General features: G+C 34.9%; 3 protein-coding genes across 6 annotated transcripts in view; all 3 read left to right on the top strand.

Moving 5' to 3' along the window:
- The window catches only part of LOC111493589 (probable manganese-transporting ATPase PDR2), a 17,526-nt gene extending 6,095 nt beyond the window's left edge, over positions 1–11,431 (top strand). For 2 of the 3 annotated variants that reach the window (XM_023143341.1, XM_023143342.1), the window contains 15 exons: positions 434–538; positions 622–732; positions 840–926; positions 1,002–1,184; positions 3,217–3,267; positions 3,360–3,485; positions 4,325–4,404; positions 5,256–5,364; positions 6,894–7,022; positions 8,052–8,117; positions 8,313–8,384; positions 9,360–9,511; positions 9,641–9,752; positions 9,834–9,950; positions 10,106–11,431. In XM_023143341.1, the coding sequence (XP_022999109.1) occupies positions 434–538; positions 622–732; positions 840–926; positions 1,002–1,184; positions 3,217–3,267; positions 3,360–3,485; positions 4,325–4,404; positions 5,256–5,364; positions 6,894–7,022; positions 8,052–8,117; positions 8,313–8,384; positions 9,360–9,511; positions 9,641–9,752; positions 9,834–9,950; positions 10,106–11,221 (2,616 nt within the window). In that variant the 3' untranslated portion in view covers positions 11,222–11,431. The remainder of the gene's footprint in view (positions 1–433; positions 539–621; positions 733–839; positions 927–1,001; positions 1,185–3,216; positions 3,268–3,359; positions 3,486–4,324; positions 4,405–5,255; positions 5,365–6,893; positions 7,023–8,051; positions 8,118–8,312; positions 8,385–9,359; positions 9,512–9,640; positions 9,753–9,833; positions 9,951–10,105) is intronic. The other variant, XM_023143340.1, reaches the window with a different exon arrangement.
- A 986-nt stretch (positions 11,432–12,417) lies between these two features.
- Positions 12,418–14,930, top strand: LOC111493611 (50S ribosomal protein L18). 2 transcript variants are annotated; one of them, XM_023143370.1, is made up of 3 exons: positions 12,418–12,755; positions 13,083–13,223; positions 14,432–14,930. In XM_023143370.1, exons 2-3 carry the CDS (start codon positions 13,113–13,115, stop codon positions 14,882–14,884), a joined length of 564 nt encoding a protein of 187 aa, XP_022999138.1. In that variant the 5' UTR covers positions 12,418–12,755; positions 13,083–13,112; the 3' UTR covers positions 14,885–14,930. The 2 variants fall into 2 exon arrangements, with proteins under 2 accessions (XP_022999138.1, XP_022999139.1); XM_023143371.1 differs by having other exon boundaries at positions 12,418–12,752; positions 13,078–13,223.
- A 701-nt stretch (positions 14,931–15,631) lies between these two features.
- Positions 15,632–16,766, top strand: part of LOC111493592 — a 6,694-nt gene continuing 5,559 nt past the window's right edge. Inside the window, exon 1 of the mRNA XM_023143344.1 lies at positions 15,632–15,787. The gene's annotated coding sequence lies outside the window, so the exon portion shown is untranslated. The remainder of the gene's footprint in view (positions 15,788–16,766) is intronic.

A 16,766-nucleotide genomic window follows, 5' to 3' on the forward strand; every position in this document is an offset into this window, starting at 1 on the left:
CCCCCCCCCCCCCCCCCCCCCCCCCCCCCCCCCCCCCCCCAAAAAAAAAAAAAAAAAAAGACGAAAAAGAAGAGCTGACAACATCCAGAATGTTCAAAATAGCATACTTTCTACAACAATCATAACTGAATAGCTACCTAAAGCTGAAGCTATGTATACTCGCAAGTTAATACCTAAAATTACAAGAATTAATTTCAAGTACTGAATAGTTTTGAAAAGTTACAACTCAAATTTCAAGAAAGCATTTCAGCTAGGTATTCTTTTTCTTACTTAACCTATAGTATCTATATAATAGTTTTGTTAAATAATATTAATGTGAAGCTGAGTTATTTAAATAAGTTCCTGAGTGGGGTGCTTTATTAGGGTTGAGAAGGATATGAAAGATTTTATATCTATGCTTCATAACCACATTAAATAGAGCTTACCTTCCCAGGTTTCAATATCTGGGAGAGGAATTGAGGAGAAGTTATCAGCTAAAAGAGACAAAAGTCATATGTTATTTGGTGGGACCAAAATATTGCAGCATACTCCAGATAAGGTAGTTTTTCTTGAAAGAAATTTGGTGGCTTTAGTTTTGATCTTGTGAATATTCTCATTTTTATGATTTATTGGGTGGAACAGACCTTTCCTCTTAGAACCCCTGATGGTGGCTGCCTAGCAGTTGTTTTGAGGACTGGTTTCGAAACAAGTCAAGGGAAACTAATGCGCACAATTTTATTTTCTACGGAGAGGGTAACTAATTTGACATTTATTGGTTTGCAACTGTAATGAACTTTGTACTAAGCTTATTGTCCAAGATACAATAATATATATGTATTTACCTTTTGCTCCAATTGTAGGTTACAGCTAACAGTTGGGAAAGTGGCCTATTTATCATGTTCTTAGTTGTATTTGCCGTTATAGCTGCTGGTTACGTACTTGTAAAGGTAAGGTGACATGCTTTTCTGTGCTCAAGTTGTAGATCTCAATGATATAGGGTGAAGTTAGTTTCTTCGATGCAGGGATTGGAAGATCCCACGAGAAGCAAGTACAAGCTTTTCCTTAGTTGCTCACTTATAATCACTTCTGTAATTCCTCCTGAACTACCAATGGAACTGTCAATAGCCGTTAATACATCATTAATTGCTCTGGCACGTCGGGGAATATTTTGTACAGAGCCTTTCCGAATACCATTTGCTGGAAAGGTAGTTTGCCTCTGCCTGTCTGGTGAATTTTCACCTCTGTTTTTGCAATTAAGTCCACTTCAAACTCTTTTCTTCTTTACACAATGTGAGATCGTTAATTTATCTTCAGATCATATGCATGATATATTTATTCATTGTTTTGTATTTCCAACCTTTGGCGTATTAACTGGTAAGACAACTTTCTATCAGTTGTCATGCCATTACAAAATTATAAAGCTTCCATTGGGAAATATCTTATTTTGATAAGAAACCAAAACGATCATTAATGAAAGAAGAATTACAAAAATGGGTGGTAAATATCATAAATACAAAAGCGAGTAGAAGCCATACACCAAGAGTCATTGAAGAGCATGATCTCCAGTTTTTTATTTTTTATTATTATTTTTTTTTTAATGGTTTTACCTGTGTTATTGAAAGTTCATGTTTACTTCAAATTTCTTATAAAACAATATTGACTGCACATCCCCAAAGAAGCTGGTCAATGGCGTTGGGCATGGATGAGTGGTGGGACCAAATGATATCAAATTGTTGGAAGAGGAGAGACGATAGATTCTAAGTAGCTTGGTAGTGTAAAGGCAGATTATTGCGCTCCTATGAGTTCTTTGTGCAAGGCAGGCTTATAGAAGAAGAGAGTTATACTAACCACGATGAGCAATTAGTGCTATGTATAAATGGTTTAGAGGGACTGAGTTGAGTTTAAGTTCGGGTTAGGATTTAACATACTATGTGTTACCCTTTTTTTTTTTCTTTTGAATAAGAAACGATAAATCACTAAATTCCACAAAACCAACAACCTAAAGGACAAAGGGACAAGGATCCCTCCCCAAACCAAAGGATGTACAAGAAGAAGACCGTACAATCTAGGTTGACAAGGAGAGTAGTGTAATTACAAAATTTTGTGTTGGTTACCTCATTTAGAGGCTGTAAACTGTACAAAACCACAAAACTATATTTTTTTATAAAAAAAATTGAACTTATTTGTGAGTTACCTTGGCAATTAAATGTATTAAGGTTCGGCGGTTATTCCGTGGGAATTGTCAAGGTGCATGCTATCTAGTCCAAACACTCGAGGATTTAAATGCTTTGTAAAATTGATTTAGAATAGAGCTCTTATTTACAAGGAATGTTATGTTGGAGCCACAATGGTGATAACACAGTGCGAACTGTCTATTTGTCTATATATGAGGAATATTAGTTGGGAAATGTTAGCATTATTAAGATGCTTTTTTATTTTTTATAGGAAACTGTAAATTTTCATTGATTGAATGAAATTACAAAAATATGATATCCTATCCAATGGATTATAAACAAACATCTCCAATTGGTTATTAGAGAAGATGAACTATAATTACAAAGGGAGCGTTCACTTTGTACCAAGTGATAAAAAGAAAAATAGATGTAAGAAAAGATTGGGTGTTTATTTCCTGAATGAAATTCAACCAAAGGATTATTCATATTAGTATCAACTAAAGGATTATTAATCAGTATTATTAAGATACTATCTGCGCATGTTTGTTATTAGACAATACGTTTTTGAGGGAGTTGGTTATAAATGGGGAGGTAAAATTTGGGAAAGTTTTGGCCTCTCGAAGTGCTTGGATATTGTAATATCTTCTTTCTTTATTTTGTAATACAATTTCAATGTTACTTGTTTGCTTCTATTTTCAAGATCCGGGTCCTATCAAGGACTTGGAGTTTGATGCAGTTTATTATGGCTTTTCCTTGGTGTTTTAACTGATTTTGGACGGTTGAATGTCTTAGACTTGTTTGTGATTATCTTTAAGTTTATATCTAATCGCCAACAATTGGGGCTGTTTGTAATGTTTATTGTTTTCTTAATATTATTTTGTAGCTCTGATATCGGTTGGTTTTGGTTCTGGCTTTGTGTTGATGTATTGCCTTTTTAGAGCTGTAATACATAAATCTGTGTTGTGTAAGTTCGTTTTTATTCTGTTTTTGTTGGGTTGGCATGTTAGTACCTTTCTATGTGTGTATTTGTAATTAATTTTTTTTATTATTTTTTTTTCTGCAGGTTGATATTTGTTGTTTCGATAAAACAGGAACGTTGACATCAGATGACATGGTTTGTTCATATTGAACTCATCATACGGAAATAGTTATCCATTATGTAATTCTATTGAAGATGTTTATTCTTCACTATCTGGGCATCTGTAGGAGTTTCGAGGAGTAGTTGGGGTGAGTGATAAGGAGGATTTGGAAACTGACATGACTAGTGTGTCTTTGCGCACAGTTGAAATTCTGGCTTCTTGCCATGCATTGGTGTTTGTGGACAACAAGTTGGTAAGCTAGCTTCGTTCTTGAATTCTTGATATAACTATCCATGAAAAGAAAAGTTTGCGTGAATATGCTTCTTACAAAATATTGCGTATGGAACACTGTATTTGGTTTTCACTTTTCAACTGGGTGGGAATCTCTGCTTGAAAAGGTTGTTATTAATGGGGTTGATTTGACATTATCTCATGAAACACGTTGCCTTGGACATCCAAACCTTGTACTTTGCTGGCACTTGTTGGATATACATTTGGAGCAAGTGTATTTAAACATTTATTTCAATTTTGAAACCGCTCCTGCTACCTTTGACCAAATGCATTTCCTCTATGTTGGAGTGGCCTTGGCCCGGGTGTTTCGTTCTAGGCCTCTCTTAGTGGATTATTATTATTATTATTATTATTATTATTATTTCTTACTCTTTTAAGAATTTGAACAAATAACGTAAATAACTCGAACTATCCCAACCCAAATACTTCATGGTTGAGGAGGTTGTGTGACAGATATTATAGTTTCTATGTTCACAGAAATCGTGAATATAAATTCTATATACAAGCAGGACCATCCAATCCCTCTCGAAAGAAAATGTTGAAAACTAAATAACCCGAACTATCCCAAACCAAAAACTTTCACATAATAATGGTTCCCAAGTTTCTGCCAAGGGGGATTCGATGGTCCTGCTTGCATATTGTACCTTTCAGATATATATTCATATGCAGCTTAGATAAAGGGTATTTATTTGTTTGCACGTGTCAAAATATATTCTTTTTTTTTTTTTTTTTAATTCATTCAACATTCATATTAAAGTTACATCTGGGAACATTACTTTATCTGTTCTCACTTTTCGATAGGTGGGGGATCCTCTTGAAAAGGCTGCACTCAAGGGAGTTGATTGGGCTTACAAATCTGATGAGAAAGCCATTCCCAGAAAGTATGTTCCCCTCCTTTCTTTTAAGGTTCCACAAACATATGAATTTATGTGTCGATGTACTTATATATGTAAATTATAATGTAGAAAGATTCCTTAAATTGATTGAAGTTTTAGTTTAAATCTGATATCCTATGGAATATGATCAAATTTATAACTTAAATTTTATGTTTACATGTATTATCTCAGCATGTAAAATGTTGCACGGTGGGCCATGGTCAAACTGTCAACGATAAGATACAAATTTAGATTTGTTTCAGGTTATAAATTGTTTTTTTTTGTTCACCTCCCTCAAATGTTAATACCCAAGCTTGCTAATACTGAAAGAGGTAGACTTACTCTCATCCAGTCCATTTGTTTCACAACTTGTTCTCTTTGTTTAGGGTCCCCATGATGGTTAGTAAGTCTTAGTAGAAGCTTTAGATATACACGTAAGTGGCAATGTACTTGTTTTTAACTCTCTCTCTTCCATACACAAACACGCCATGCCAAATTTCATAACATAGACATTTGAGTGAAACTACATAGACATTTCCACGGAAGGTAGATGCTACGATTGTACTTTGTGCGATCTTTATGCCCGTGCCTTTACTTTTTAGAACAGTCATCCATGCACTTTGAATTCACGTTCAATGTTACTTAAGCATTTTATCTTATCCTCTTCATTCTTCATTACATATTTTGGGTTATCAAAAAAAAAAAAAAAAAAATTCCTGCTTTAAGTTTTGTGCATCAGCAACTGCTTTTTCTGTTTTTCTCTAGGTGAGACATTTAGTTCTTATAGTCATCTAACTCTGCATGGCTATGCATTTTTCTTTATTTTCATTATAGAATTTGTTTTTAATTAATTGCAGGGGAAGTGGGCACGCTGTCCAGATTGTTCAGAGGCACCACTTTGCTTCACATTTGAAGAGAATGGCAGTTGTTGTACGCCTTCAAGAGGAATTTCTTGCATTTGTGAAGGTCTGATTGTTTCCTCTTCATGTCCATCATACGTGTTAAACTTACTTTTTTTCCCTTTCCTTTTTGGGATGAAGAACCATACTTTCATTGAGAATCTGAAAGGATATACAATGGGTAACTGAAAAAAAAAACCAGCACAACCAATCTTTTAAATGAGGCTAGATTCTTTTACTTATTATTTTTTTTAAAAGAAACCAACTTTCATGAAATTGAATGAAGGCATATATAAGGGGCTTTGAAAAAGAATGGCCCAAATAAACGACAACTGAGACGAAACAGACCAAAAGCCATGCCAATATAACTAGCAACTTTCTTTCAACTGCCCTAATTGAAGTTAAGAAGAACATTTATGACTTCATTCCAGTAGAAATTGTTGTGAAGGATGGTAGCATTAGAAGTTTCTCTCTCTGTTTTGGTGATATAGTTTCTGTTGATACTCCAAGTTCATGGTGATTTATCATTCAAAGACATTTCAAATTTGCTGGAAGATGAATTTATTTTGTTGTATAAAGATAAGTTGAACGAAGTAGCTGTTGGTTCAAAGGGATCCGTAGTGCATGATCCGCTTCTTAATTTGAAAGATCCAAATGCCTTAAAAATCACTAATTCCACTGATCATGATGGAATTATTGTTGGGCAGTCCTAATGTGGTTGATCCTCTCTCTTTATTGATGAAACTTTTCAACAAGAAGAGCCACAAGAAGAATAGAACCTCGGGAAGATGAAGAGAAACCCCACTTATCCATATGTTCTAATTTTGTATGCATCAACTACTTGGTGTATGCTAGATAGATCATTTTGTAATGATATGCTTAGCAATATTTGTGTTAATTGGAGGGGTTTTTTGAAACCCCATTATTCTTGGAGGACTTCCTCCCTTTTAGTATGTTTCATTTTATTAATGAAATTTATGGATTTAATAAAAAGAGAAGAAAAGGTAAAATTACAAGAAAACTGCTCTAGTTGTTAAGAATAGAATATAAAAGGTCAACTACAAATCTCTTAGAAAGCTCATAGAGAGCCAGGGAAATGGTCGCTCCCTAAACCTCCTTCCCAGGCTTCTTAAACCCATTAAGACCCTCCTATTTCTCTTGTGCCATAAAATTTAGAAAAGCTCGCTTGCCAAAGTTCAATTAGAGGCTAGAATGAACAGGTGCGGTGTAGCAATTTGATTATATTGAAATCGATTTTGGTGGAAAATTGTATGAATTCTTTGTCTCATAGTTGTATTAACTTTCATGAAGTATGAACACTTTAAGTGTTTGAGTTCTTCACGAAACTAGTAAGATATGCCCATAGATTTGCATCAAGAATGTAATTTGGGAACACAAGGATGAAACGAAAGAATGATGTTATTGTATTTTAATTTCAGACATGTTAGGACATGCTAGGGACACATCTAGCATGCATTGGCCTGAATATAAGTATTTAGATTCTAGCACCAGAGTTACATGTCGAGTTTGTTATTTGCCATGCAAAGAATTGTTTTAACCTCCCCCGTTTAAATAAACTTGGTCTCTTCATTTCAGGGTGCCCCCGAAACCATCCAGGAGAGGCTCACGGATATGCCTTCATTTTATGTTGAGACGTATAAGAAATATACACGACAAGGTTCCCGTGTCCTTGCTCTTGCTTACAAATCACTTCCAGACATGACAGTAAGATATTCGTCCCATCACCCCCTCCCTCCTTCCACATCTATGCATAAATTTAAAATGACCATTCACTATTTTGTATGTTTTCGCCAAGATCATCGTTGCCATTTTAGTTGTCCCTGTTATTGTCACAGTTGACAGTTTCATTTTTTTCTTTGGGTTATTTTTCCAACTGTGATTTTCACGATCACCATCTTTGTCTCGGAAACATGGGCACTCTATTTGAGCACATTGTTGTTTATCCGCACAAGCATGTTTGAACATACACTGGAGACATGCTGGACGTGTGATTGAAATCTCTGATCTTTTAAATTACTTGTAAAATCTTGAACATGTTATGGCCATATTTGAGCATGAAGGGGAATATATTGAGTGACACATGCAACAGAGAAAATGAACAAAACTATTCATAGAAACGTTAGAAAAAGAAAAGTCTTCTTTTAATCAAGTGAAATTATTCACGTAAGGATCTTAGATTTAATGTAAGGAAGGATGAAAATCTATTGGAACTGAACAATAATATTTAAATAAATAACAAACGAAAAAAATAATTATATTTCTATTAATAAATCTGCGTAAAAGTAATTTTTCACTGCTCAGATCAAGTTTTTTGTGTTTTCCCCTTTGTAAAGACGTATATATTGAGGGAAGTTGCTCTTATTTTGTTGTTAAATAACATTTTGTCCAAGAAGATACACACTTTATTTAACATTATTTAAAGTTGCTTTAGATTGAGTAGATGAAGATGGAAGTTCTGTAGTTTATTGTAGTATTAATAGGTGGAAAAGTATATTAAAATATATTTCATTGAAAGTGCCCATGACCTAACTTCTTAGAAAATGTTATATCTCATTGTCTGGATTTTCTCATGTTTGTGTCCATGTTCCTTGGATCATTGTCATTTTCTTCTTTATTGCTGCCATTGTCATCAATATTTTGTACTATTTGAAATGGAATGTACATAAATCTGTAATTTCATTATATAAATGCTTCATTTACCTGGCTGGTTTCTATTTCTTTCCAATATTGTAGGTTAGTGAAGCTAGAGCCCTGGATAGGGACTTGGTGGAGAGTGACCTTACATTTGCAGGTTTTGCGGTAATCAGGACTTCCTCTCTCTTGTTTCATTTTTAATATCTGATTTTAATCATTTGGAAAACCACTCGTTCTTTTGTCCACCCATAATTGATTCTCCATTCTTACGAAATATTCACCTTGCAATTAGAGCTATTTTTTCTGTTTCTCTTTCGTTTCTGTTTCTCTTTTGTTTAATGTTCATTAATTACATTCCAGGTGTTCAATTGTCCAATTCGAGCAGATTCGGCTACAATATTATCTGAGCTTAAAGTATCATCCCATGACTTGGTACAGTTTATCCAGCCTAATTATTTCCACTTAATTGTGACTAATAGAAAATACTTGTTGGTTTACTATATCAGTGAGGTTTAAGAGCATCATTATCAATTTCTTAAGGAACTAATATTCTTTCCATTATTCATTTTATGCGTCTATGATGAGAGGCTGTAGAATGAATTAATCAGTACCAATGGATTTGTTCTGTTGTGAAACTGCATATGTTCTTTAGTTTATGCATTCCGAAGTGAAAGACTTTTATTCTTCGAAAATCAGATTTTCTGGATTAAGCATCTAACTGGATGAACAAGACATTACGAGAACTATAACTTTTGGAAATATACTCAATTATTAGTTCTTATATTCTCAATAGAATCTGAATGTCAACCCACGGTAATTAATGACAGAGCTATTCTAAGTATAATCTTTAATTGTTCTGATAATACAAAGATTCAACTCAAATGTGGAAGTCCACGTCTATTGAATTTTTAATATCATCTGGATTTTAACCATGGCGGTAAGAATTTTCTTTGATCACTGAAACCCTTAATCTTTCGATCTCCTTTGTATATCATGTAACTGCAAACTCGATTGATTTATCAAGGCAGTCTTGTAGGCCTCGTTATGTCTTATAGGATTCTGCCATCTGCTTAGTAATTTTTTCTTATATTTGCAACCTACCTATCATTCTTTATGGATGTCGGTCACTATACATTTATGTAATTTTGTTCTTGGTCTTATTGTTTTAGATTAGAGTCTTTTTCTTAACAAGAATGGACTCCTCTTTTTTCGGACCTATTGGACCTATTTCTTTCCATATACCCTTGTATTCCTTCATCTTCTCCATAAAAATTTGGTTTCTTACAAATATATAATAAGTCCAACTTTTCTAAGTTGAAAATAAATGTTTTGAAATGGTTCGATCTCTTTCTGTATCACTCTGAAGCAAGTTTCTTGAGTGAAATACATGCTTTTCTGTTATATCAGGTAATGATTACTGGTGACCAAGCTTTAACAGCGTGCCACGTAGCTAGCCAAGTTCATATTACCTCAAAGCAGATTTTAATTCTCAATTCAAAGAAGGGAACTGAGGAATATGAATGGCTCTCCCCAGATGAGTTACAGACAGTTCCCTACAGGTGAATTTTATGAGTATTTAAGGTCCTCACTTTGGTTCTATTTTTTCCCCATGCTTCTCAACCGTGCTGATTTACATCTTTTTCCCACATATGTTAGTGTTTACATTTACATGATTTCTTTATCCTCAGAGAGAAAGAGGTGGGAGATTTATCGGAGATGTATGATCTGTGTATTGGAGGTGACTGCATCGAAATGCTACAACGCACCTTCACTGTGCTGGATGTTATTCCATACGTTAAGGTTCTCGATCTCTCTTTTGTAAGAATATTGTTCCTTGCAATGATGCCAACTTGATGCCGTATATCTGAACTGGTCTATCAGGTTTTTGCAAGAGTTGCTCCTGAGCAGAAAGAACTCATATTGACCACTTTTAAAACAGTAGGAAGAATGACGTTGATGTGTGGGGATGGAACGAACGATGTCGGTGCTTTGAAACAGGTTTTGTCTTAAGATGTTTATCGACTTACCTTTTAGGGCGTTAACAATTTTAATGTGGAGCAGCAGATAGATTTTGTTCTAGAACATTTAACTTGGATGTTTGAGATGAATTTCTATTCTCTATAGCACTTGTAATTCCCTTCCTTGTTTATCAGGCCCATGTAGGAATTGCTCTCCTGAACGCTGTCCCTCCTCCTCAAAGTGGCAACTCTTCTTCAGAAGCATCTAAAGATGACGCTGCTCGGTCTGCAAAGTCGAAGAAATCTAAGCTTTCATCCGAATCATCAGGAAAACCACTTCTAGCTGGAGAAGGTTCTTCAAAAAGCAAAGGTAGTGCAAAACTGGATTCTGCTACTGAGCAAGCTAGTAACCGTGCACGGACACCTGCCGAGATGCAAAGACAGAAGCTAAAGAAACTTATGGATGAGTTAAATGAAGAGGGTGATGGGCGCTCCGCCCCTATTGTCAAGCTTGGAGATGCATCCATGGCATCACCATTCACAGCAAAGCATGCTTCTGTTGCCCCGACTACGGACATTATTCGCCAAGGTCGAAGTACTCTGGTGACAACTCTCCAGATGTTCAAAATACTCGGTCTCAACTGCCTCGCTACCGCCTATGTACTCAGTGTTATGTATTTGGACGGTGTAAAGCTTGGCGATGTTCAAGCGACCATCAGTGGAGTATTCACAGCAGCCTTCTTTCTGTTCATCTCACATGCGCGCCCCCTTCCAACACTTTCAGCTGAACGCCCCCATCCACACATCTTTTGTTCTTATGTTCTCCTTTCTCTGTTAGGCCAATTTGCTATCCACTTATTTTTCTTGATGTCTTCAGTGAAAGAAGCCGAAAAGCACATGCCTGATGAATGTATAGAGCCAGATTCAGATTTTCATCCCAACTTGGTTAACACAGTTTCATACATGGTAAGCATGATGCTTCAGGTGGCAACCTTTTCTGTAAACTACATGGGTCATCCCTTCAACCAGAGCGTATCCGAAAACAAGCCATTCTTATACGCTCTTTTGGCTGCGGTTGGTTTCTTCACCGTTATTACCTCGGATTTGTTCAGAGATCTCAACGACTTGCTGAAACTGGTTCCACTGCCTGCGGGATTGAGGGATAAGCTTCTAGCTTGGGCACTTCTTATGTTCTTGTGCTGTTACTCCTGGGAAAGACTATTGAGATGGATGTTCCCAGGTAAAATCCCGGCATGGCGAAAGCGACAACGACTGGCAGCTGCTAATCTGGAGAAGAAGAAACAGCTGTGAGTGAATTTCTTTTTTGTTTGGAATCAGTAGAATGGGATTGAGGCCATGTATTGTAGGAATAGAAAGGAAGGATATGATGATTTATATTTGCCACTGAGGCCTTACTAAGTGGTGGAATTTTGTCAAAATTACTTCAAAAATTTAGGAGTAGAGTTGCTGTTTATGGGTAGTTTTTAAACTGACAACTTTTTGTTGGATGATGTTTTTTTTTTAATTTTTTTTTTATTATTTTTTTTCAAATTCAAACGATGTATAAATGACACAATTAGTGATCGTTGCTTTATCCTAATCTAATCAAAGCTCATACCGTGTTTGATGCTACATTATGTTATTGTTATGTGCATTGTTTGTATGTTGAATGAAAATTGTTGAATTTTCATAATATGCGTTTGAGAACTTAGTATACTATTTGTAACGGTTCAAGCCCACTGCTACTAAATATTATCTATTTTGGTTTGTTACGTCATCAGCCTCAGCCTCACGGTTTTAAAATGTGTCTGTTAGATAGATGTTTACATACTTGCTTTGTTCCACTTTCCAACCGATGAGATCTCACAATCCACCTCTCCTTGGGGATTCAACTTTCTCGCTAGCACACCATTCGGGGTCTGACTCTAGTGTCATTTGTAACGATCCAAGCCCACACTAGCAGATATTGTTTATTTTGGCCCGTTACATATCGTCGTTAATCTTGCAGTTTTAAAATGCTTCTGTTAAGTAGATGTTTTCACTCTTAAAAGAATGTTTTGTTCTTTTCTCCAACCAATGTGAGATCTTATGATACTTGAGTTTAGTTCATTTAGTTAAGAATTACAATCTTAACTAAAAAGTCGAGTGGATATTCTACTTTTCACATATGGTTGAAGTAGTACACATTCCCTATACGGTGCACAAAAATAATTTTGACAAAAACACGAAGATTATTCATTTCAAAACTCATAATTTGAAAAAAAAAAAAAGTTTTAATTTTGTTTCTCTCTAAATTTTATTAATTCATATCATTAGAAAATTAAAATTACTGGCACTTCTTAAACTTTAACATTGTAACATAAAATTAAAAATTTAAAAAATGAAAAGTGATTTAAGGGTCAAAATTTATTTATTTTTTAAAAAAACAAGTAATTATAAAGGAAATTAATTTACAAATAAAATATTAGCCCTAATTTATGAAATATTGGACTTCAATCCGAAAATATGAGATTGTTGTAATGTAACAAAATAGAAACCCTAATTTATGAATTGAGACTCGAGAGACCCGAAGTGCTATAAGGAACCAAATCTAACAAAGGTATAGTTCTGGTGAAAATGGCGAGGAGACGGGCTGCATCAATCTTTGTTCTTTAACATATTGGTCTCTCTTTTCTAAGTTTTTGAGCCAAAATCAACCGCGCTGATCTTCGCTCTCTCCCATTTAATTTGTCGCTCAACGAACTGGCAGCTGATCGTTAACTTGTTGCATAAGCTGTGGAAGAAGTTTGAATTATTGAAGAAATTTGTTTCGCCATTTTCCCCTTCATTTGTATCCTATTGGGTATTCTCTCTCAGCTCCTCACATTATTTCTTTGTTTTCTTGATGGAGTTTTGGTTATGGATTGCCAATAATGCACGTAACTTGTTCGGATTCATGGCTTCTTCCGTTTGTTACTCGCCTTTGATATTTGAAATGTTCGATAGAATGAATTATGTATTGCCTGATAACTGTTCGACAAAATGCCTCATAGAGGTTGAATCTGTATGTGTTCTTCCGTGATGAATTTAAGCCTTCTCCAATGTACTTGATGTTTATTTAGTAGTTTAAACTGAGATAGTTCATGTGACTTGGGAGATGTAAGATTTCGCCTCTTGTTATCTTTTAGGTGCTCAAAAGGGGGTTGGCTAGTAGGAGGAGAAGATGTTGAAACACTTGCTTGGAAATATGCGGAAGCATGTGGTTTGTTCATGTGAAGTAAACAGGGCCAGACCTTATTTGTTTGTGCCAACAAGTGACTTTCATAAGGGGGAGGTAAAAATTTCTTCCCTTAACTATCAATATTTTTAAAAATTTTTTCTATTAAGCAAAACCTCCAATATAAAATACTACACACAATACATCTTCACAATCACAATATTTCACTCTTTGCATAATTTACATAACGAGGTAACATCTCATACTAGAAAACAATATTGACTTTCACCCAATAGCAATTTACTGGAGTAGCATTTGTTGTCAAAGATCTTCTTCTAAAACCAAATTCCCTTTGGTATTTGACAGTGTTGATCCAAAGAACCCTAGCTTTTTCTTCGACACCATGACTGCTTAAGGAACTGTATATGTTACTTCTAGCTTTCACACTGAAACTAATAGCCTAATCTCTTACAGATAACTTAAGAGATACCTCCCAGAAGCTTTACATAGAAGCTGGGAGTTAATAGAATTTAGGATATTGATACATTAACATCCACTACGAGTTGGCCCAATAATCAGATGGTGAAGTTGCTATCTTAGATGTTGTATTGGCTAACACGGGCTTTAGTCTAGTCTTTTTCTGTTTTCTTGTTTTGGTTATTATTTTCTTGTTTTCGTGAGGAACAGGCTTGTTAGTCAGTTGTTGACTTGTGGCGGATACTCTTAGTCGTTTTTTATAGCTGTTATTGTAGTTAGTTAGATGGCTGGACATTTCTCTTATAAACTGGGGATCTTTCCAAACGTGCAAAACAAATTTCAGAAAACTAATGAAGATTTCTACCCCTTTGTTGCTGAATTACATCACATCTAATGAGGTGTCAACTTCAAACTAGGTAACTAGAATTATAAATATTCTACGAGTTTTCAATATCAACTGTTGAGGGCTTTTGTGAGATCCCACATCTGTTGGAGAGGGAACGAAACATTTTTTATATGGGTGTGGAAACCTCTCTTTAGCAGACGCGTTTTAAACTTTGATAGAAAGCCCGAAGGGAAAGTCCAAAGAGGACAATATATGCTAGTGGTGAGCATGGGACGTTACTAACTTCATAGTAATCCTTATATAAGTTTTGCCTTGGACACCAACAATGATAGAGAAAATCCCTATATCCTCTTATTGCCTACTCTTTTGACTTCTACATGATGTTATCCCAGAAGTTTTGATCACAGATAATTATCATTTGCATACTGCTTAAATCAATCCATCTCTTGCATTAGAAAAATTACTTGGCCAGATTTATAAACCTTTGATTACTCTATCACAGGCTCATTATGCACCCAGAAGTTTCTTTGGTGTGGAGGACTTTGTAGACGATGATAATAGTAGGCCATACACATACCAAAAGGGGAAGAAATCCAAAAATCCAAAAAAGCACGTATCATTCAAACAACGGACGGTAGCCTACATGGAGCCATTTACACTCGACGTGTTCATCTCGAAGCGGTTTGTTTCAGCATCGCTCACGCACAGGGTGACTTGTAAACAAGTTGCGGTTGCAGGTACGAACTCGAAAGATATCAAAGCTGTTCTTAAGTCTCGTTCGGACATACCTGCTTGTTTGGCTGTAGGCCGTATTTTATCTGAGAGGGCTAAAGAAGCTGATGTTTATACTGCTAGTTATACTCCTAGAGAGAGGGATAAATTTGAAGGCAAAATAAGAGCTGTGGTTCAGTCTCTTATTGATAATGGGATTGATGTAAAAATCTATCTGGAGTAAACAACCAATTATCCTTTTGAAATAACACTTCTGGATTCTTCATTAATGGTTTTCTGAATCTTCTATTTAGGTGTGTTATTATATCAAGGTTTCGATTCGGTGTGGTTCGTAGTGTTTGTTTCTGACCATCCAAGGCGAATATTCGAATCCTAACGATGAAAACTTGATAACTGATAATCCTCGCTGCGAAACCTCTCTAGAGATTATTGAAGGTGGGATTTATGCGTTCGAAATTCTATTTTGGTTTCTATACTTTAGGGTTCATGTCATATTTTTAATCAATCTTAAATTTAGTAAATTATTTAATAATAATAATAATTTCATTAAATATTATGAAAGAAATATTATTGGGGACACTTTTTTAATAAATCAGCAACAAATTTATATACACTATATTTTAAGTTTTTATTAAATATTCTAAGATTAAAATTTGACACTTCAAATATAAAGACTAAAATAGGTTCACTAAAATGATATTTTAATCAACATTTTATAAATTTTTAAGAAAACAATTTGTAAATAAATTACTAAAATAAGGTAAAGGTAAAATATATTCAATTTTTTTATCTAATAAATTTCTAAATTTTATAATTTTGTATCGGTTAAATTTATGAATATGACTATTTAATGGATAAATTATTTTTTAATATTTTACAAAATTTTATTAATGACGTAATTGAATGTTAAACAAAATATTAAACATCAAGAGATATAGAGATATATTAGGTTTTTAAAAGTTGGAAGAATATAATAATTTAGGCACTCTTTTCTTTTCTCTGACAGATTTCGTTACATTGGAAAGCAATCGAGGGAACACGAAATCCCCATCTCTCTTGATCGTTCATCGTTTCCAGATTATCGGTTCTCTTCTCGGATCGCTCTCTATTTTCGTCGGCTTCCCAGGTACTCGCTAGCTTCTCTTATCTCTATCTGCGAGTTATTGTTGATCTTTGTTAGGTTGCCGAGAGAGAGAGAGAGAGAGAGAGAGAGAGTGGGGGTAATGAGATGGAGCTGGAGCTGGAATTGCCTGATGTTTGGTGTTTTCGTTGCGGGAAATGGGAGTTGTATGTTTGGTGTTTTTGGCTTGGTTCTTTGCACGTAACTTCTGGTTCAGAATTTAGGGTTTTGTAGTTGTATATATATTCATTTATGCCAGGGCTTTGTAATTTGGATTAGAGCAAGCTATCTGCTCGATAAGTTAGGTCAATTACTTGTAGTTACATATATATTGGGTTCATTTGGCTCGAGAAGAGTATTGCGTTTTTTTGGGTGTTTAGGGCATTAGATTCTAGGCGTGGAGCCTGGCGCAGTTGTTTGAAAATTTTTATTAGGTTTTTCCTCTTCTGATTGTCTTTATTCTTCATTTTAGCAATTGGAGTTCTTTTCTCTATTTGTAATTTTTATATTGTTTTGTTTTTTATGGTCTATTTTCCTCTAGAATGAAGCCTTCTTCCTTCATGTGTGAACATTTATCTGCTGTCTCCACTCTAAAGATATAGCATCCAAAACTTGTCTTCCTTTCATAGAAGTGGACTAGGAACCATCAATGGTGAAAGAAAGTACTTCTCTTAGTATTTCCACCGAAATATTCCATGATTTTTCTATTAAGAGACAAAAGAAAGCTCACCTTGACAGAGCGACTGTTGGAATCCAAATAAGTGCTAGTCTCGTTAGTTCTTTTATTAGGAACCCCCTCTTCGAAAATTTCTTGAAACACCTGAAGCAACCTTTTAGAATATATGTATAAAAGGCAAGGCGCTACTATGAGAATGAATTGGACTGAAGGTCGTTAAACCTGGAAATTTTAGGCATTTACACTACATTAGGCAAAAAAAAAAAAAAAAAAAAAAAAAAAAAAAAAAAAAAAAAAAAAAAAAAAAAA

The sequence above is a fragment of the Cucurbita maxima genome, unplaced genomic scaffold, assembly GCF_002738345.1.
Source record: "Cucurbita maxima cultivar Rimu unplaced genomic scaffold, Cmax_1.0 Cma_Scf00019, whole genome shotgun sequence".
Classification (NCBI taxonomy): Eukaryota; Viridiplantae; Streptophyta; class Magnoliopsida; order Cucurbitales; family Cucurbitaceae; genus Cucurbita; species Cucurbita maxima.